The sequence below is a fragment of the Falco naumanni genome, chromosome 10 (assembly GCF_017639655.2).
Source record: "Falco naumanni isolate bFalNau1 chromosome 10, bFalNau1.pat, whole genome shotgun sequence".
Classification (NCBI taxonomy): Eukaryota; Metazoa; Chordata; class Aves; order Falconiformes; family Falconidae; genus Falco; species Falco naumanni.
This window is the reverse complement of record NC_054063.1, coordinates 20,689,985-20,707,450: the sequence shown is the minus strand read 5'-3', so window position 1 is coordinate 20,707,450 and position 17,466 is coordinate 20,689,985. Positions and strand designations below refer to the sequence as shown.

At 69.5% G+C, this 17,466-nt stretch overlaps 3 protein-coding genes across 8 annotated transcripts; 2 read left to right on the top strand and 1 right to left on the bottom strand.

Moving 5' to 3' along the window:
* Window positions 1–213: 213 nt before the first annotated feature.
* On the top strand, window positions 214–8,112 carry SLC43A3 (solute carrier family 43 member 3). 5 transcript variants are annotated; one of them, XM_040608329.1, is made up of 14 exons: window positions 225–302; window positions 1,360–1,475; window positions 3,216–3,431; window positions 3,806–3,935; window positions 4,464–4,510; window positions 4,600–4,676; window positions 4,780–4,872; window positions 5,080–5,219; window positions 5,658–5,764; window positions 6,149–6,310; window positions 6,391–6,504; window positions 6,669–6,855; window positions 7,340–7,463; window positions 7,738–7,981. In XM_040608329.1, the coding sequence occupies exons 3-14, from the start codon at window positions 3,245–3,247 to the stop codon at window positions 7,891–7,893; spliced, it is 1,524 nt and encodes a 507-aa protein (XP_040464263.1). In that variant the 5' UTR covers window positions 225–302; window positions 1,360–1,475; window positions 3,216–3,244; the 3' UTR covers window positions 7,894–7,981. The 5 variants fall into 5 exon arrangements, with proteins under 5 accessions (XP_040464262.1, XP_040464263.1, XP_040464261.1 ...); XM_040608328.1 differs by lacking the exon at window positions 1,360–1,475 and having other exon boundaries at window positions 214–302; XM_040608327.1 differs by lacking the exons at window positions 225–302; window positions 1,360–1,475 and adding an exon at window positions 1,907–2,005.
* On the top strand, window positions 8,113–12,131 carry PRG2 (proteoglycan 2, pro eosinophil major basic protein). Of its 2 annotated transcripts, none has more exons than XM_040608335.1 (6): window positions 8,113–9,875; window positions 10,470–10,563; window positions 10,702–10,823; window positions 10,918–11,055; window positions 11,571–11,682; window positions 11,939–12,131. In XM_040608335.1, the coding sequence occupies exons 1-6, from the start codon at window positions 9,657–9,659 to the stop codon at window positions 11,995–11,997; spliced, it is 744 nt and encodes a 247-aa protein (XP_040464269.1). In that variant the 5' UTR covers window positions 8,113–9,656; the 3' UTR covers window positions 11,998–12,131. The 2 variants fall into 2 exon arrangements, with proteins under 2 accessions (XP_040464269.1, XP_040464268.1); XM_040608334.1 differs by having other exon boundaries at window positions 10,666–10,823.
* A 352-nt stretch (window positions 12,132–12,483) lies between these two features.
* On the bottom strand, window positions 12,484–17,332 carry P2RX3 (purinergic receptor P2X 3). Its single transcript, XM_040608332.1, has 12 exons — window positions 16,964–17,332; window positions 16,146–16,281; window positions 15,982–16,053; window positions 15,846–15,912; window positions 15,674–15,767; window positions 15,506–15,583; window positions 15,280–15,421; window positions 14,524–14,660; window positions 14,355–14,448; window positions 14,212–14,277; window positions 13,866–13,943; window positions 12,484–13,668 (listed from the first exon to the last, which is right to left on the bottom strand). The coding sequence occupies exons 1-12, from the start codon at window positions 17,101–17,103 to the stop codon at window positions 13,546–13,548; spliced, it is 1,227 nt and encodes a 408-aa protein (XP_040464266.1). The 5' UTR covers window positions 17,104–17,332; the 3' UTR covers window positions 12,484–13,545.
* Between the last annotated feature and the right edge of the window lie 134 nt (window positions 17,333–17,466).

The window sequence follows — 17,466 nt, the reverse complement described above, 5'->3', positions numbered from 1 at the left end:
GGGGTCGTTCACCCACGGGGGGCACGGGGGGCCCCGTGGGGGAGGCAGCGGCACGCCGTCAGGAGGCTCTCGGCCGGGACAGCCCCGCCGGGGCGGACCCACGGAGCGACCCCCAGGGCTGCTCCACCGGGGCCACCTCCCCCCTCCGCCCCCCGCCGCGCCCGGGAGGCGGGGCTGGGCCGGGCCGCTCCGCTCCGCCCGCTGCCGGGGAAGGGCGGGCAGCACCGGCGGCACCGGGCCCCGCCGGGCCCCACCGGGCCGGGCCGGCAGCTGCGGGGGGGCCGCCCGCTCACCGGGCCGCGGTGAGCAGCACCCGGGGGGGCGGCGGGAGGAGCCGCGGGGGAGCGCGGGGGCCCGGATGGTCCCGGGCCGTGGGGATGGGAGGGGGATCTGGGGGCCGTGGGGATGGGAAGGGGGGCTGGGGGCCGTGAGCTGGGGGCTGTGGGGGGCGTAGGGGCCGTGGGGCTGTGGTGGGAGGAGCTGGGGCCCGTGGGGATGGGATGGGGGAGCTGGGGGCTATGAGCTGGGGGGCCATGGGGGCTGGGGGGCCGGGGGCCATAAGCGGGAGAGCCATGGGGCTGTGAGGCCGGGGGCCATGGGGCTGTGGGGACCATGGAGGCTGGGGGGCTGGGAGTGGGGTGGGCGTGTGGATTGAGGTGGTGGGGTGGCCATGGAGCTGGGGGCCATGAGCTGTGGGGCTCTGGGGGCCGTGGGGGCTGCGGTCCATGGGGGCTGTGGCGGCTGTGGGCCATGGGGGTCACAGGGCTGGGGGCCATGAGCTGGGGGGCTGAGCGCACGTGATGGGGGCTGATGGGGGGGGGGGCTGGGGTATGTGTGGCAGGCCTGGCCGTGGAGCTGTGTGGGCCCCGGGACCGTGGGGCAGGGCTGTGCCCAGGGGGATGCCCCCTGCCCCCTGCTTGTCCCTCTGCCCCTGTGTGTCCCACACTCACCCCCAGCACCCTAGGGCCTTGCCCGGGTGCCACCACAGCATGGGGCGGGCTATGAGCGCTGGCACAGATCTGCCCTATGGCTGCCCACCCCCAGGGGCACGTGTGTCCCCCCTGCCACACGTGTCCCCCCACCACACGTGCACGGGCAAAGTCCCCACAGCCAGGGCTGCCGCCGCCGCCTGCCTGCCCCACACCACTGCCCCTACCCCTGCTCTGTGGGGCGCTGGCAATGCTCACCGCGAGGGCACCTCACGCTCTGCACGGGAGGGCAGCGGCATGGGGAGGGGACCCACAGGGCACCCCCAGCCCAGCCCCATAGCAGCTTCTGGAGAAGCCACGAGCTGGCCGCCTGGGGACCGGGCAGTCCCCGCAGGGAAGAACCGGCCTTTGTTACAATTAATAATTACAGTGAAAGAGGCTGGAGGAGCTGGAGCGAGGCCCAAGCGGGCAGGACGCCCTTGCTGCTAGGGGGACTGGGCAGGGGGGCGTCCCCTGTCCCCACCTGCACCTCTGTCACAGTTCAGGGTGAGCTGGGGGGACACGGCAGGGCCAATGTGGCTGGAGGGACTGGAGTCACCGGTGCCAAGGGCCCCGAACCTCCTGCTCCCCCATAGGGGGCTCACCAGTACAGCTGGGGCACACCGGTACGGCTTGGGGAGACCAGCATGGCTGGGGCTTCCCAGTACGGTTGAGTGGCAACTGATACCCATGACTGGGTGTCTTGGGGCGCCTGTGGCAGTGACACCCATCACTGGGTGTCTCAGGGTGCCACAGGCAGTGACACTCGTGACGTGGCACCTTGGGGTGCCTGTGGCAGCTGCTTGCCGTGCAGTGGGGTGCCACAGCAGCGCCGGGAGGGTGATGTCCCCTGGCTCCCACCGGCCCCCGCGGGGCGGCTAAAGATAGCACAGCCCCCCCCGGCCCGGCGGGTCGGCACCACCTGCCCCCGGTGCCCGGTTAATCTTTAGCTGCTCGGCTGCTGTAATGAGGCCTCATTAGCGGCCATTACACCGGCTGCAGCTGCACAGGCCTTGGGACGGTGACACGGGGACACGGTGACTGGGGGCCTGGCGTGGCGGGTGCAGAAAGTGGGTGGGTGAGTGGGGTGGGGGGATGCAGGTGAGGGGGATGTGGCACTGGTGGCACCTGGCTGATGGGGACGTGGCGTCAGTGGCACCTGGCTGTGGGTTGCACCCGTGACACTGAGGGACGGGAGGTCCCAGTGGGTGGGCAGGGACAGACAAGGTGTCCCCTGGCCATGATGGCCCCCCAGGAGGGTGGTGGGCCACCAGCAGTGTGCCAGCGTCCCCAGGGTGGCGATGGAGTCCTTGGTGGAGGGGAAGAGTGTCCCCAGAGAACATGTCACGGTCACCAGCAGCATGCCAGGGTCCCCAGGGCAGGGGGACACAGGGTCCCAAGGATGTGCTGGTGTCCCCCAAGGGACGCGTGGGTGTCCCCGTCAGCGTGCTGGGGCCCCCGGGGGGGTGTGTCGGTGTCTGCAGGGGGTGTGTCGACGTGCCCGGCAGCGTGCCAGTGTCCCCAGGGAGCAGGCCAGGCTCCCAGGGCGGGTGCCAGGGCCCCCGCCGCGGCGTGCCAGGTTCCCAGCGGCCGTGCCAGGTGCCCGGGGGTGCCGGTGTACCCCCAGCGCACGCAGCGGGGTGCCTGGCGGCATGCCGGTGCCGCGGAGCTGTGCCAGGCCTGCCCCGGGAAGCAGCCGGTCCCCAGGACGGGCTGGCGCGGGGCGATAGGGAGCCTTGCGGGGGGGTCCCGGCGCGGCGGGGACACCGAGCTGCTATCAGGTGCCAGCAGCCCCGGGGGGGGGGGGCCGTGGGTGCTCCTGGGAGATTAGTGGGGGGGCTGTGACGGTGGGGGTGTGCGCGGTGCCGGTGTGCGACCCGGGCACCCTGTGCCAGGGTCCAAACTCCGCGGCGGTGGCGGCGACGGCGGGAGGGCCCGGCCTTGTGCAGGTGGGTGGGGGCGCGTGCCTGGGCGCAGGGGGTGCCAGCACACGTGCATGCGTGTGAGCGTGTGTGTGCAAAGCTCCGGCCGCCAGCAGGGTCCTTGCCTGTGCCCCGGCGTGCGCAGGGGACCGGTGCCAGCAGCCGGGGACAAGGGGCAGAGCTGGGACCATGGCGGCCTTTGCCCAGTGGCCATGTGCCCCCACGTGCTGCCAAGCCCCGCGTGCTGGACGCTGGCTGGGTGTGTGGGGGGTGTCAGCGCGTGGGTGCCAGGACGGGTGTGACACCCCGGTCTGTCACCCTCCAGGTGCAGCACGGATCCCCCAGGCCGGTGACATGGCGGGGGGGGGCGCGGGGCTGGCCAAGCGCCTGGGGACCCTCCTCTCAGGGCTGCTGGAGTGCGGGGTCTTCTGCGGTGTCATCTTCGGCTGGGCCTCCCTCGTCTTTGTCCTCAAGGATCTGAACTACTTCAGGGACCTATGCCAGCCCACCAACACCAGCCACAACCAGACCTCGCAGACTGGTAGGGTCTCTGGCCACCGCTGTCCCTGTGGTGGCCCTGGTCCCGCTGTCACCCTGCCTTGGGTCCCCCAACTGCTTGTGTCCTGGGGTACCAGTGGCTCATGTCTGTGTGGTGCCGGTGGCCTGAAGTGGCATGTGTCCTCCCTGCCCGGTGCCCAGTGGTGTCCCATGTCCCCACTGTCCTGGTGCCTCAGGTCCCTGTTTTTCCTGTCCACTGTAGCACCTCAAGTCCCTGCTGTCCCCACTGTCCTGATGCCTTGTGTTGTCCCATGTCCACACTGTCCCTGTCCCCATGTCCCGCTGTCCCCACATCCCTGTTGTCCGCATGCCCGTGTCCCCGCTGTCGCTGTGTCCCCGCTGATGGCCACCCCGCAGGCTGCGGCGAGCAGGATGAGCAGTTCTCCCTCGTCTTCACCATCGGCTCCTTCATGAACAACTTCATGACCTTCCCCATGGGCTTCATCTTTGACCGCTTTGGCACCGCCACCGCCCGCCTCATCGCCATGTGAGTGGGTGCGGGGGGCAGTGCTGGCAGGCGGGGCTGGGGCACCCGTGGGTGCCGGGGGGTCGAGGGGCTGTTTTTAGGGTGCTGGGAGGGGACGCTCTAGAGCGGGGTGGTTATCGGGGCAGCCAGGCAGGGTGGGGCAGGCAGGGCCCTGCCTGCGGGGGGAGCACCCATGTCAGCCCAGCGGGGGCACCCGTGCCAGCCCGGGGCGCTGGCTTTGGGGCACTGGAGGTGCACAGCCCACCCTGGCACCTCTCCCACAATGCCACCAACTGTCCCCAGTGTGTCCCATGCCCCCCCCGTTGCCTGCAGCCCCCCATACACCTTCAGGTCTCCTCGCAGCACCCCTGTAACCACAGGGACCTCCTGCATCCCCTTGTCCCTTGGTCCCAGGGTGCCTAGTGGTGCTGGGACCGCCACGAGATATTGGGGTGCTGGGTGCCGATGCAGAGCAGCGCCAGGGTGCAGGGGTGCCAGCTGCCCCTCAGGACCCCCTCCCTACATATCACTTCTGTCTTCATGCCTCAGCACCCTCTACACCGGCGGGACCCTGCTCGTCGCCTTCTCCACCCCAGGTGAGACCCTACGGGCGTGAGGGGCCCCAGCCCCGGGGGAGGACCCGGCAGGGACCCCCCATTGTCCCTGCTGACCCCTGTGTTCCCAGAGCTGGCGGTGCTGCTCTTCCCGGCCATGTCCATGCTGTCGGTGGGTGGCATCCTCCTCATTCTCACCAACATGCAGGTGAGTTTCCCCGGCACCCTGACCCCCACCCTTTGGCCGGGGCACCCTGCCCGGTGCTGTGGGGGTCCTGACAGTGCCGGCGGGGGGTGTCTCTCCATGCCAGGTGGGCAACCTCTTTGGGAAGTACCGCTCCATCATCATCACCCTGTATAACGGGGCTTTTGACTCCTCGTCTGCCACCTTCCTCATTGTCAAGGTGGGCATGGGGTGGGGGGTGATGTGGCAGTGAGTGCCCGGGGTGGTGGTGCTGGATGTCCCCAGGGGCCCGCCATGGTCACTGCGGGGACAGCTGGGGACAGAGCTGGCACAGCTAGGTCACAGCTGGGACCACATGTGGGGACAGGGGGCTGGGATGGTGGCAGGTGGCCGACGTGTCCTGATGGCAGCCTGTCACTGTCCCCAGGTGCTGTATGGGCACGGGCTGTCCCTGAAAGCCATGTTCCTCTTCATGGCGGCCTGCAGCGCCTGGCACCTGCTGCGCACCCTCTTCCTCATGCCCTGCACCCGCATCCCATACCCGCTGCCCCCCGGCTACAACTACGGGTAGGGGCCCTGCCTGCGCCCCGCAGGGCGGGGGTGCCTGTCCTGTGGGTGGTGGGTCCCATCTCGTGGGTGGGTGGTGGGTCCCATCTCGTGGGTGGGTGGTGGGTGTCCCCCCGTGGGTGCTGGTGGGTCCCATCTCATGGGTGTTGCCAATGCCTGTCCCATGGGCGGTGGGTTCTGGTGGGTCCCATCCCATGGGTATCTGTGGGTCCCTCCCTTGTGGGTGCTGATGGGTTGCCCCCGTGGATGCTGGTGGGTGCCATCCCCATGGGTGCTGGCCATGCCTGTCCCGTGGGGGGTGGGTGCTGGTGGGTCCCGTCCCATGGGTGTCAGTGGGTCCTGTCCCTGGGTGTTGGCAATGCTTGTCCCTTGGGTGGGGGCTTCCCCCCTTGTGGGTGGGGGTCCCATCCCGTGGGTGATGGGCGGGCGCTGCGGCAGGCTGCGGTGCCCGGGGCACTCCAAGTCGTACCGCACCTACGAGGAGAAGCGCCGGCCGGAGGTGGCGGGCCCCGAGGAGACCCCGCTGGAGGGCAGCGCCCCCCGAGGTGCGGGGGCGGGGCGGCTGATCTCGGGGGGCGGGGCCATGTTGGTGTCTGGCACGTGTGCGAGGTGGGCGTGGTCACCAGGGCGAACAGTGGGCGGGGGCTATGCAGATGAAGAGGGGCGAGGCCCGGGGAGTGGGCGTGACCGTGTAAATTTAGAGGGTGTGGCCTCCGGCTGGACGTGGCTACTTGTGGATGGTCTGGGTGTGGGCGTGGTTATGCAGATGAAGGAGGTGCGGCCCCAGCCGGTGCATGGGTGAGGTCGAGAGGTGGGCGTGGCCACGCAGGGGGCGCGGGGGGTAGCGGGTGGGCCTGGGGGCGGGGCCCGATGGGGCGGGGCCGGGGGCCGTGCCCCACCCTGCCCCGCCCTGACGCCCTGGGGCGCAGGCGGCAGGGACCCCCCCGGGGTGTCCTTCAGGGCCTGCGTATGCTCGAAGCTCTTCGCTTGGCACGTGGCCTGGCTCTCCGTCATGCAGCTGCGCCATTACCTCTTCATTGGTACCTTCAACCCCCTCCTCAATCACCTGGCCAGCGGAGACCGCCAACTGGGTAGGGCCCGGCTGCTGCGGTGGGGACAGGGGGACAATGTGGTGGGGTGCTGCCCCTGCCCTGACGTTGTCTCCCCGCAGTGAGCACCTACACCAATGCCTTCGCCTTCACCCAGCTCTGCGGGGTGCTCTGTGCCCCATGGAACGGCCTCATTCTTGACCGACACAAGCGGGGCAAGACCCCCCGCCCTGAGGGTAACCAGCCCCAGCACCCCCTGCCCCGACCCCACGGGTCCCTGGGGTGCGTCCATGCCACCAACGTCCCCCCTGTGCCCTGGGGTCGTGGCTGGGTACCACCGCTGCCATGACCAGATCCCGCGGTGCTTGGATCCCATGCCCTGACCTTGCTGTGCCCACAGGAGCCTTGGGCGCGCTGGCTGACCTGCGGGCCTCCGTGCTGTCACTGGTGGTGACAGTGGTGCAGTGTGTGCTCTTCTCCATCTGCGCGGCGGTGCCGGTGCTGCCTGTCCAGTTTGCCACCTTCATGCTGCAGGTCCTCAGCCGCTCCTTCCTCTATGGGGGCAACGCCGCCTTCCTGGCCATTGCGTGAGTCCTGCGGCCACCGCTGCCCTGCTGGCGGGGCACGGGGCGGAGCGGTCAGGGTGGCAGTGGCAGGGGTCAGGGTGGCAGGGGACAGGGCAGTGGGGTTACAGTGGTGGTGGTGGGACTCAGTGTGGCAGGGAACTAGGCAGGGACGGCAGGGGATGGTAGCAGGGGACAGGGTGGTGGGGTCAGTGTGGCAGGGGGCAGGGCAGTGGGGTTAGGGTGGTTGGGTCAGGGTGGCAGGGGGTGGTGGCAGGGGACTGTGTGTGGGTGGTAGGGATTAGGGTTGAGGGGACAGGTTGGCAGAGGATGGTGGCAGGGTCATCATTGGGATGGCAGGGGACGGTGGTAGGGCCAAGTGGGGTGGCAGGGGATGGTGGCAGTGTCAGGAGGTGGCAAGGGACAAGGTGGTGGTGGCAGGGTCATGGTGGGGACGGCGGGGCAGGGGTGTCAGGATGCAGCAGTGACACGGTGGCCGGCCGGGCAGGTTCCCCCCGCAGCACTTTGGGAAGCTGTACGGGCTGGCCATGGCACTGTCGGCGCTGGTGGCCCTGCTGCAGTACCCCTGCATTGCTCTCGTGCGCGGGCCGCTCCACGGGGACCCCTTCTATGTAAGTGTCTGCCCCACGGCTGCCCCATGGCCGCCCCACGGCTGCCCCTGGGAGCAATGGGGTCCTGCCCCATGGGGGAATGCATCCTGCCCTGCGGAGGGATGGGGGTCCTGCCCCATGGGGGAACATGTCCTGCCCTGGGGAGGGATGGGGGTTGTGCCCCACAGCGGGATGGGGGTCCTGCCTCTTGGGGAATGGGGGTCTTGTGCCTAGCAGAGGGGAGCTGGGGGGGGGGCTGTGGGGCTGGCCCCATGCCCTGACAGTCCCCTCCCAGGTGAACTTGGGGCTCATCGCTGTGGTGCTGGTGGCCTTTGTCAGTCCCGTGGTGGTGGCCCGTGAGTGCCGGCGGCGAGCCAAGGAGCTGGGGGCTGCTGGCACCCCCCTCGCAGCACCCCCAGGCGCCGAGACCCCCACCGAGATGCCCCACTGAGCTCCACACACAGCACCCACACACAGGGTGCTGTGCCAGTGGGATGGGGCGTGTTTGGGGTGGGGGGAATAAATATTGATGACCCCTCTGCTCACTGTGCTGTTCCGTCCCAGCACCCCCAGCCACTAGGGCTTCTCCAGTGTCTGCTATGGGGTTGGGCACCCCACTCCCTCCCAGGACCCTCGGCACACAGGAACACAGCCTCTTAGCTGGGTAAGGGACAGGGGCTGCTGTGGGTCCTCAGGAACTGGGGGAGGCACGGCAGCACCCCTGGGTGCCCCCAGTACTGGCAGAGGAAGTGGGCAGCTGGAAGCAGAACTTGCCTCTCCAGAGCCCGTCCAGGCCCAGGGGCCAGTATCAGAGCCGTGGGGTGGCCCAGTGCCCCCAGAGCCTGGGTGACATGGCATGGTGGGTGGGGGTGTGGGTGCCCTCATGGTGGGTGGTGCGGGTAATGAAGAGGCGGCAGGGCTGGGTGGGCACCCACTTCCAGGGGCTGGCATCCTCCCACTACAGCCCCTGCTGCCCCCCCCACAGCGCTGCCCCAGCACCTTCGCCCCCCCAAAACCAGCCCCAGCACCCCATACCCAGCCCCTTGCCCCCCAGAAACAGTCCCACCACCTGGCACCCAATGCCCCATGCCCAGACCCTTGCCCCCAAAAACCAGCCCCAGACCCTTGCACCCCAAAACCAGCCCCAGCACCCAGCTCCTCGCCTCCCAAAACCAGCCCCAGCACCTGGTACCCAGCACCCCATTCCCAGTCCCTCACCCCCAAAACCAGCCCCAGCACCCAATATCCAGCCCTTCACCCCAAAAAACCAGCCCTGTCACCCAGCACTCTACACCCAAATCTAGACCCAGCCCTGCTGCTCGCTCCCCCCGCCAGCCCCCAGCTGCAGCACCCCCTGGCCAGCCCAACACCAGCCCCAGCACCCCATAACCAGCCCCCAGCCCCTCACCCTACCCCTGGTGACGGCCCCAATCCGGAGCATGCAATGGGTGTGGGTGCAGGGCAGGTTCAGCAGCTCCTGGTTGGCACCTGCCAGCACCCCATGCCCCCCTCGCATGGGCGCCCATGTAGGTGTGGAGCTTGGTCACCACTGTGTAGCAGAAGGGGTGGTCCCCCTCGGCTGTACCCACAGGGACCCTCTGGGGTGGCAGGGGGCTCGCAGTGGGGGGCGTCCCTCTGCCACCTGCCACCAGCCCTGGAGCAGGGGCTGGGGGCACCAGAACCCTTGGGCACCCTGGGGAGACCCCATGTCCCCAGTGCCGCCCTGCCACAATCCCTGTGCCTTGTGCCCTGCTGCCACCCTAGTGTCGCTCCATCCTCCCCATGTCCCCTGAGCCACCCCTTGTCCCTCAGTGCCCCTCTGCCACCCCCAATGCCCCCCATGTCGCTGGTTCCCCACTGCCATGCCTGGGGTCACAAGGGTGGGGGCTGCAGGGGGGTGCGTGGGACACATGGGTGGGGGCTGTGGATATTTGGGGGAGGCAGGGCCCAGAGGTGGGGGCTGTGGGGCAGTTGGGTGCAGCAAGTCCTGGGGGGGCACTGCGGGGCTGGGGTGCTGATACCATCTCCCGCCTTGCAGCGCTTGCCCAAGGGCCACTTCCTTCCCCAACGGCTGCAGCCCCCAGGGTCCGGCCTGGCTGTTTTCCCACAGCCCCCCCCGGCCTGACACCCCCAGGCACCCCCTGACCCAGCCCTGCAGAGCTCATGGCTTGACACCTCCCAGCCCCTCCCCTGACCCCCCCGGCCCCCATCGCCATGCCCTGTGCACCCCCACAGCAGCACCCTCCCCTGGACCAAACGCACCCCGTGCTGTGGCCAGGCAGGGCGCCCCAGGGTTCCCCCATGTGCCCAGGGGCTGGTGAGTGGGGGCTGCAGTGGGGCTGGGGCCCCGGGTGGCGCAAGGCTGCGGTCAGGGACACGTGGCCCTGTCACCCTTATAAGTGTGACAGCGGGCTGAGAGCCCCCAAGTCCCAGGTGAGGAGCGGGGATGGGGGCAGCAGGGTGGGCTCAGCTCCCAGCCGCAGAGGGGTGTCCCTGAGGCTGGCATGGGTGGCTTTGGGGTGCCACGGGGACATGGTGGGGGGTGAGATGGCACAGGGTGCTTGGTGGACATGGGGGGTCTCAGAGATGACAGCGGGGAGCCAGGTACATGGGAGGTGCAGGGTCTGGGGGGTGATGGCAGGGGCAGAGGGGATGGGGCACGGGGTGGCACTGGAGATGGTGGAGGGACACTGGGGGCATGGTGGGGCAGAAGGGCAGGATGGGGGTGAGGGACATGGGGTGGCAGAGGGACACGGGGGACATGGAGTGTCATGAGAGTGCTGGGGTTGTGGGGGTGGCACTGGAGCTGTCATGAGGGTGTGGTGGCACTGGGAATGGCACTTGGGGTGGCAGAGGGACACTGAAGCATGGGGGGTGGCACAGGGGATATGGGGAAGATAGGGTGACACTGGGGGTTGCAGCGGGGCACAAGGCACATGGGGGTGGCAGAGGGGCACTGGGGACATGGGGGTGTCCCCGGGGTGGCAGGGGGGCACTGGGTTGACTGCGGTCATGGCCCCTCTCAAGGGTACTGAGGGTGCTGGTGCCCCCAGCCCCACCATGCTGCCCTGCCTGCTCCTCACCCTGGCCCTGCTGAGCTCGGCCTCTGCCCGCCACCCTGGTAAGTGCCCGCTAGGCTGCCCACCCCACGGGGACACCGTCGGGACACCCCTTGTGCCCCCGCGACCCCTCTGCTGGGGCTGATGCCTGCTGGTGTCCCCAGCTGGTGCCAGCCCCAAGGTAGGACTGGTGGTGCCAGGGCAGGACACCCAGTGCCCATCGGAGAGTGAGACACGGGCGCTCCATGTCCCCAACACGCTGGGTGCCATCAGCTTCCGCTACATATTTGTTGCACGCCACCAGGCCTTTGACAGCGCGCAGGTGGGCCAGGGATGGGTGGGGGGGTGGTTTGGGGTGGAGGGCACCATGTGCCACCCCGGTGTCCCCGTAACTGGTGTGTGTCCCCCCACCGCAGCAAACCTGCATCCAGTGCTACAGAGGGAACCTGGCCTCCATCCACAGCCACCACATCAACACCTTCCTGCAGAGGCAGGCACGGTGCCACATTGCTGGCACCTCGCAGCTCTGGATCGGGGCCATCACCCAGCGTCTGGTAAGGGACACCCCACACCCACGGCCCACCCTGGCCTTGTGGCACCCTGCCTGGCCCCAGGGCACCAGCCCTGCCCTGGTATCCCCAGTGCCCATCCCTGGGTGCCCTAGCCCTGTCCTCAGTGCCCATCACTGGGTGTCCCAGCCCTGCCTCTGTCTCCACCCTGGGTGTCCCAGCCCTGTCCCAGTGTCCCCAGCGCCCATCCCTAGGTGTCCCAGCCCTGTCCTCTGTCCCTTGTCCCCACCCTGGGTGTCCCAGCCCTGCCCCAGTGTCCCCAGTGCCCATCCTGGGTGCTCCAGCCCTGTCCCTAGTGCCCATCACTGCGTGTTCCAGCCCTGTTCTTTGTCCCCCGTGCCCACCCTGGCTGCCCCAACTCTGTCCCTAGTGCCCATCACTGGGCGTCCCAGCCCTGTCCCAGTGTCCCCAGTGCCCATCCCTGGGTGCTCCCAGCCTGCCCCCCGGGGTGCCCCATGGCCGGTGCCAGGGGTGCCCACGGCCATGCCCCCCCCGCGCAGGCTGGCAAGCTGCACTACAGCTGGACAGATGGCAGCCTCTGGAACTACTCACAGTGGCAGTTCGGCCACCCGCAGTGCTTGGTCAGCCGCTGCACCACCCTCTCCTCCCAGGGTCAGTGGGGTGAGGGGCACGGGGGGCACCCAGGGCCTGGGGGGGCTCTGCTGGGAGCCTCTGCTCGTGGGTGTGTGGGGAGGGCGCACGGGGACCTCGTGGGGTAGGGGGCTGGGATGTGGCACTTTGTGGAGGCTGGTACCGGGGGGTGAGAGTCGGGTCCCTGGGGGGCTGGGGGCTGGTCCCTGGGGCAGGGCCTGGGGGTGCTGCTGGGTGCCGAGGCTGACCCCCACCCCTTCTCCCCCTCACCCCGCAGATGGGCTCTGGAGAAGCGTGAGATGCAATAAGAGGCTGCCCTACATCTGCGAGTACTGAGGGGCTCAGCCCCCCTGCCATGCTCCCCAGCCCTGGACAGCCCCTGCTGCCACCCCGCCACTGGCCCTGCGGGGGGGGGGGGAGGGGGGCTGCACCCCTCACCCTGGATCTCAATAGACCATCAGCTTGCAGCACCTGTCCCTGTGCATGGGCTCTGGCTGGGGGTCTGTGTCCTGGGTGGCCCCTGGTGTGGGTGCTGGGGTGGTGGGAAGCCCCCTGGGTTGCACAGTGTGTGTGGAGGGGTTGGGGACAGGTGTGTCCCCTCCATTGTGCATGGCCCCTGTGTGGCGATGGGTGTCACAGGGCCCTCCCTCCCCAGGGGCTGTGGTGGCACCCTGCCACCAGGCCCATGCACCCCCCCCCCTGCCCCCAGCAATCGGCTGCATCGTCCTGCCCTCCCCTTCCCCCACCCCTGCACCCCAGCCCACCCCCCCGGGTCCCCCCGTAACCCCCCTCCCCCCCCCCCCCAGCCTGCAGACGGGTGGGTGCTGTGAGCCAAAGGTTTATTGGGGTGGGGGGTCCAGCTGGCTGGGAGTGGGGAGGTGCTGGGAGGGGTCACAGAAGTGGGGTGCACCGAGGGGGCTGAGCCCACGTGTCCCCAGCACCCATCTTCTGGGGAAGGTGGGGGTCGCTTCTGGCACCCAGCAGCACCCACTGCCCCGGGAAGCAGCACCCAGCCCAGACGCCCCCCCGAGCCCCCTTGGCCATAGATGTGGCAGCAGTGGGGACCAGGGGGATGCGGGGTGGCACCTGCTGAGGGGCACCTGGGGCACCTGGGCCGGGGCGGGGGGGGGTAATGGGGCTGGGGCACCCTGGAACAGGGCTGGGACGCCTGGGGCGGGGCACTGGGGGTGCTGGGACAGGGCTGGGGCATGCGGGGGAGCACTGGGGACAGTGGGACAGGGCTGGGGCACCCAATGATGGACACTGGGGATGCTGGGACAGCACAGCAGGAGTGTGGCTGCAGGCAAAGGCCCCGGTGCAGGTGAGGAGGCTGTGGCAGGGGGCCAGATTCCCACGGTGGCACTGGGTGCACAGGCACAGCAGGGTGATACCCGAGGGCTGTCCCCTGTCTGCACACCCTGAGCACCCCAGCCCCAGTGCCCACCTGGAGCCCTGCGTCCCGCTGCCACCCCCAGTGTCACCCCATGCTCCCCACATCCCCTGTGTCATCCCCCAACATCCCCCATGTCCCTCTGCCACCCCTGAGGCCACCACTTGTCCCTCACCCCCATCCTGCCCCTCTAACCCTTCATGCCCCCGCTGTCCCTCTGCTACCCCAGTGCCACCCGGTGCCCGGTCCCCTCTGCCCCTGCTGCCACCGCCATGGCCCCAACATTGTCCCCACTGCCACCTCTGTCCCATGGCCACCAGCCTCACTCCCGCCGTCCCACGTCCCCTGTGCCTGGTCCCACCGACAGCCTGGGAAAGGGGGTGCCAGCCGTGGGGGGGCTGGAGGGGAGCACGGCGGGGCCCCCTCCGGCCGGGTGCAGACAGGGGTGCCCTGCAGTGGGGGGCAGGTGGGGGGCTGCCCCACAGCGCCCAGGGCTAGAGGCCGAGGGAGAAGGCCCCCGAGTCGGTGGACTGCTTGTCCCGGCTGCAGAGCCCCAGCGCCCCAGGGGGACACTCCGTGGGGGTGGTGGGGGGCATGGGCACACCGGCTGCTGGCACCTGTGGGGCAGCGGATGGCCACCGGCTTAGTTCCTGCCCCATAGCCAGGGCACCGGGGGGGGGACTCAGGGGCGGTGCTTGCACGTGCCCCCCACCGGTCACCCCCATACATCCCCCCGAGGGGCCCCATCCAACACCCTCACGGAGGGGACCCTGCTGCCCCCCGGCCCCACGGCAGCCCCGGCCCCACGGCTGACCTCCTCGAACTTGCGGGCCTTGTAGTGCTCGGCTCCCTTCAGGAAGTTGAGCAGGATGATGTCGCACAGCACCGTGCCCTGGGGGGGGCTGCGTTGGCGTGGGGGGGGGCCCACACAGTGGGACACCCCCCTGACACCCCCACAGCCCCCGCAGAGCCAGGCAGCTGTCACCCCGGGGCTTTGCTGTGTCCCCGTGCCCCACGGGCTGTGGGGTTTTCCTCCACCCCCCTCCCAGTCACCCCGGGGCACCGCCGCCCCCCCTGCCCCACTGCTGTGGGGTGCACGGGGCGCCCCAGCCCCCCGGGAGGTGCCGCCACAGGAGGGGTCGGGAACAGCCACCACTCACCACGCTGATGGAGGTGAAAGCTGCCACCGTGTTGATGAGGGTGGGGATGATACCAAACTTCCCAGCCTGCGGGTGCAGAGACCCCTGTCACGGGGAGGCGTCCCCCCACCGTGGCCCCCACGGGGGCTGTGCCCCACACGTACATTGCCGTACACCAGGACGTCAAAGCGGATGCCGAAGGCCTTGGTGAGCGTGCGGCGCTCGGTGCCATCCTGCCAGCGGTAGTACCGGGCGTGCCTGCGTGGGACAGGGGGCTGTGCTGGGCTGCGCATGCGTGTCACACGTGTCCCCATGCAGTGGCATGTGCTGTACCTGAAGTTGTAGCCGGTGGCAGGGGCCGGGGGGCGGGCGAGGCCATCCAGGCGGGTGAAGGAGTAGCGGGGCAGGCAGTGCTCCCAGGCACGGTCCAGGTCGCACACCCACCCGATCTTGATGCCCAGCACTCCCCCCTGCCCCCGCCGGCAGGTGAGCCACATGCTGCGGCCCCCTGTCCCCATGTCCCCACATCCCTGTGCCCTCTATCCCATGTCCCCATGTCCCTGCATCCCTGTGCCCTGTATCGATGTCCCCATGGACCACATCCCCATGTCCCATGTCCCCTGTCTCACATCCCTGTGTCGCCATGTCCCCAAATCCCATGTCTCAGGTCCCCACGTCCCACAGTCCTGTGCCTCCACATCCCACATCCCCGTGTCCCCATGACCCACATCTCCCATCCCCACGCCCCATGCCTCTGTGTCCCCATGGCCCATGGCCCTGCACCCCCACATCTCCCATCCCCATGCTCCACATCTCACATTCCCATGTCCCCCCATCCCACATCTCACATCCCTGCATCCCCACACCCCGTGACTCTGTCCCCATGTCCCCTTGTCCTCACATAGCACATCCCCAAGTCCCACATCTCACATCCCCACATGCCGTGCCTCTCTGTGTCCCCATGTCCCACATCCCTGCGTCCTCAAGGTCCGTGTCCCGTGTCCCTGTGCCCCCACATCCCACACCCCCTGCCTCAGATCCCCGCACCCCCACAGCCCGCCTGCCATGTCCCCGTGTCCCCCGGCTCACGGTGGCGGCCAGCGTGGGGAAGTCCTGCCCGGCGAGGCGCACCACGTCCCCCAGCCGCAGGATGGGGCAGAGGGGCTGCCGCTCAGGGTGGAACCGGCACCGTCCCAGCTGCCCCCCACTGCCGGGAGGCGGCAGGTTGGCCCTGGGGAGAACACAGCCATCGGCCACCTGGGCCAGGGGGACACACGGCCCCCATGCCTGTCCCCATGTCCCCGCCGCCACTCACTTCTCAAAACCAAAGAGTGGGAAGCGGATGCTGTTCTTGATGAAGAGGGTGAAGTTTTCGGCCTCCAGCATGACGGGTCTAGGGAAACAGGGGGTGTCTATGGGGACACGGAGGGGGGGCATGGACACCTGCCAGCGCCAGCACCGCTGTACCCCACGTCACACTCACACGTCCACGGTGTCCACCTCAGGCGGGCACCAGCCCCGGATCTCACAGGTGTGCAGGGTCCGGTTGTAGGGGACGCAGCGCCCCGTGAGCAGTCCTGCCGGCCCCCCCGTCAGTGTGGGGAGCAGGCAGGGCCCCCCGGCCCCCCCCCCCCCCCCCCGGACCCCCCCCTCACCGCTGCCTGTGGCGGGGTTCTTGCCCCGGCAGTCATGGTCGGCCGTGCAGCGGTACTCGGCTTCGCTCTGCAGGGGAGCCGTGAGAGGAGGGGGTGCACCCCAGCGTGCCCCCCCCGCCCCCCCCCAGCCCCATACCTCTGGGCAGATGCCCTGCACCTGGTTCTCCGTCAGGATCTGCTTGGTGACCACCACGAACACCGAGGTGCCCTGGGAGGGGGGCATCCCCATCACCCTCTGCTTGCTTCCACGGGGGAAACTGAGGTGGGGTGGGGGAGGGGGGTGGGGCGGCGCCCCCGAACCTGGTGGGGGGTGATGTAGTCGGCCGTGTCCAGCACCCGACCGGCATAGCGCCCGATGCCCTTGACCTTGGTCACCACCGAAGACTCGATGACAGTGTCCCGCACCTGGTAGGCTTTCTCATGGAGGAACACCCAGCTGGGACAACACCCGCAGAGGGTGACGGTGGGGACGGCCACCCCCATAGCACCTGCCTGTGCCTCCCTTGCCACCCCCAGCTGCTGGAGCTCTGTGGCACCCGGGGCTGCCAGCACGCGTGGCTGCCAGCCCTCTGACAGGTGCTTGTCACCTGCTGATGGCTGCTGTCACCCCCCCAGGGAGCACCCGGGGGCAGAGACCCCACTCTGTCACCTGCTGTGGCCGTGCTGCTACTCCCGCCCCCCTTGTGTCACCCGCACCGACACTGTCCCCTCCCTGTCACCTGCACCAGGATGCTCTGCTGGCTGTCCCCCTTGCATCACCCGCACCAACACCCCCCTGTCACCTGCACCGGCATGCTCTCCCGGCTTCTCCCATCGTGTCACTCATGCTGGCACACCTGACATTCCTGGCACTGACACACTTGTCACCCTCTCACCTGTCCCTCCTCCGCCCTCTCACCCATGCTGTCACCCACCCTGTCACCCGTGCTGACACCCGCTGCTCCTGACCTGGCCACCCCCTGCCCCCCCCCCCCAGCTGTCCCTTCACTGTCCCCCCACTGCCACAAATCATCACCCCCCTCCCCTTGTCACCCCGCGGGTGTCACTGGCAGCAGCCCCCTGCCCCCCGGCTGCCACCCGCCTGTCACCACCGCATGCGGCCCTGCCGGGGGTCTCACCCCACGAAGTAAGCGAGGATGAGGAGCTGCACGCCGCGGTTGATGGCCCCCACCACCCAGCTCTTCACCACCACCGACTTGGTGGTCTCGTAGGAGAAGAAACTGGTCACCCAGCGGGTGCCGGGGCGCGGGGCCGGCATGGGCAGGGCGGGGCAGGGCAGGGCAGGCAGGGCACAGGCAGGGCACAGGCAGGGCACAGGCAGGGCAGGGCAGGGCAGAGGCAGGGCAGGGCAGAGGCAGGGCAGAGGCAGCGGTACCGGCGGCGAGGGATGGTGCAGGCAGGGCGGGGGCAGGCAGGGGCACCGGCAGCGAGGGGTGCTATGGGCAGGACAGGGCTGGGAGGCAGGGCACAGGCAGCTGTACCGGCAGGGCACAGGCAGCGAGGGCTGGTGCGGGCAGGGCGGGCGCCGGGCGGGGGGCGGAGGCACAGCTCGGGGGAGGCGGGGAGGGGCGGTGCCGGGTGCCCTCCTCGCCGTGCCGGTGGCGGGGGAGCCCCGTGTCGG

Coding starts and splice junctions, on each gene's coding strand:
- SLC43A3 (XM_040608328.1), top strand. CDS start 3,245: ATGGCGGGGGGGGGCGCGGGGCTGGCCAAGCGCCTGGGGACCCTCCTC. Junction 4,873..5,079: donor CCACCTTCCTCATTGTCAAG/GTGGGCATGGGG, acceptor CACTGTCCCCAG/GTGCTGTATGGGCACGGGCT. Junction 5,765..6,148: donor GGAGGGCAGCGCCCCCCGAG/GTGCGGGGGCGG, acceptor CCTGGGGCGCAG/GCGGCAGGGACCCCCCCGGG.
- PRG2 (XM_040608334.1), top strand. CDS start 9,657: ATGCCCTGTGCACCCCCACAGCAGCACCCTCCCCTGGACCAAACGCAC. Junction 10,824..10,917: donor AGGCCTTTGACAGCGCGCAG/GTGGGCCAGGGA, acceptor CCCCCACCGCAG/CAAACCTGCATCCAGTGCTA. Junction 11,683..11,938: donor CACCACCCTCTCCTCCCAGG/GTCAGTGGGGTG, acceptor CTCACCCCGCAG/ATGGGCTCTGGAGAAGCGTG.
- P2RX3 (XM_040608332.1), bottom strand. CDS start 17,103: ATGCCGGCCCCGCGCCCCGGCACCCGCTGGGTGACCAGTTTCTTCTCC. Junction 14,661..15,279: donor TCCCCACGCTGGCCGCCACC/GTGAGCCGGGGG, acceptor CGGCGGGGGCAG/GGGGGAGTGCTGGGCATCAA. Junction 13,944..14,211: donor CTTTCACCTCCATCAGCGTG/GTGAGTGGTGGC, acceptor AGCCCCCCCCAG/GGCACGGTGCTGTGCGACAT.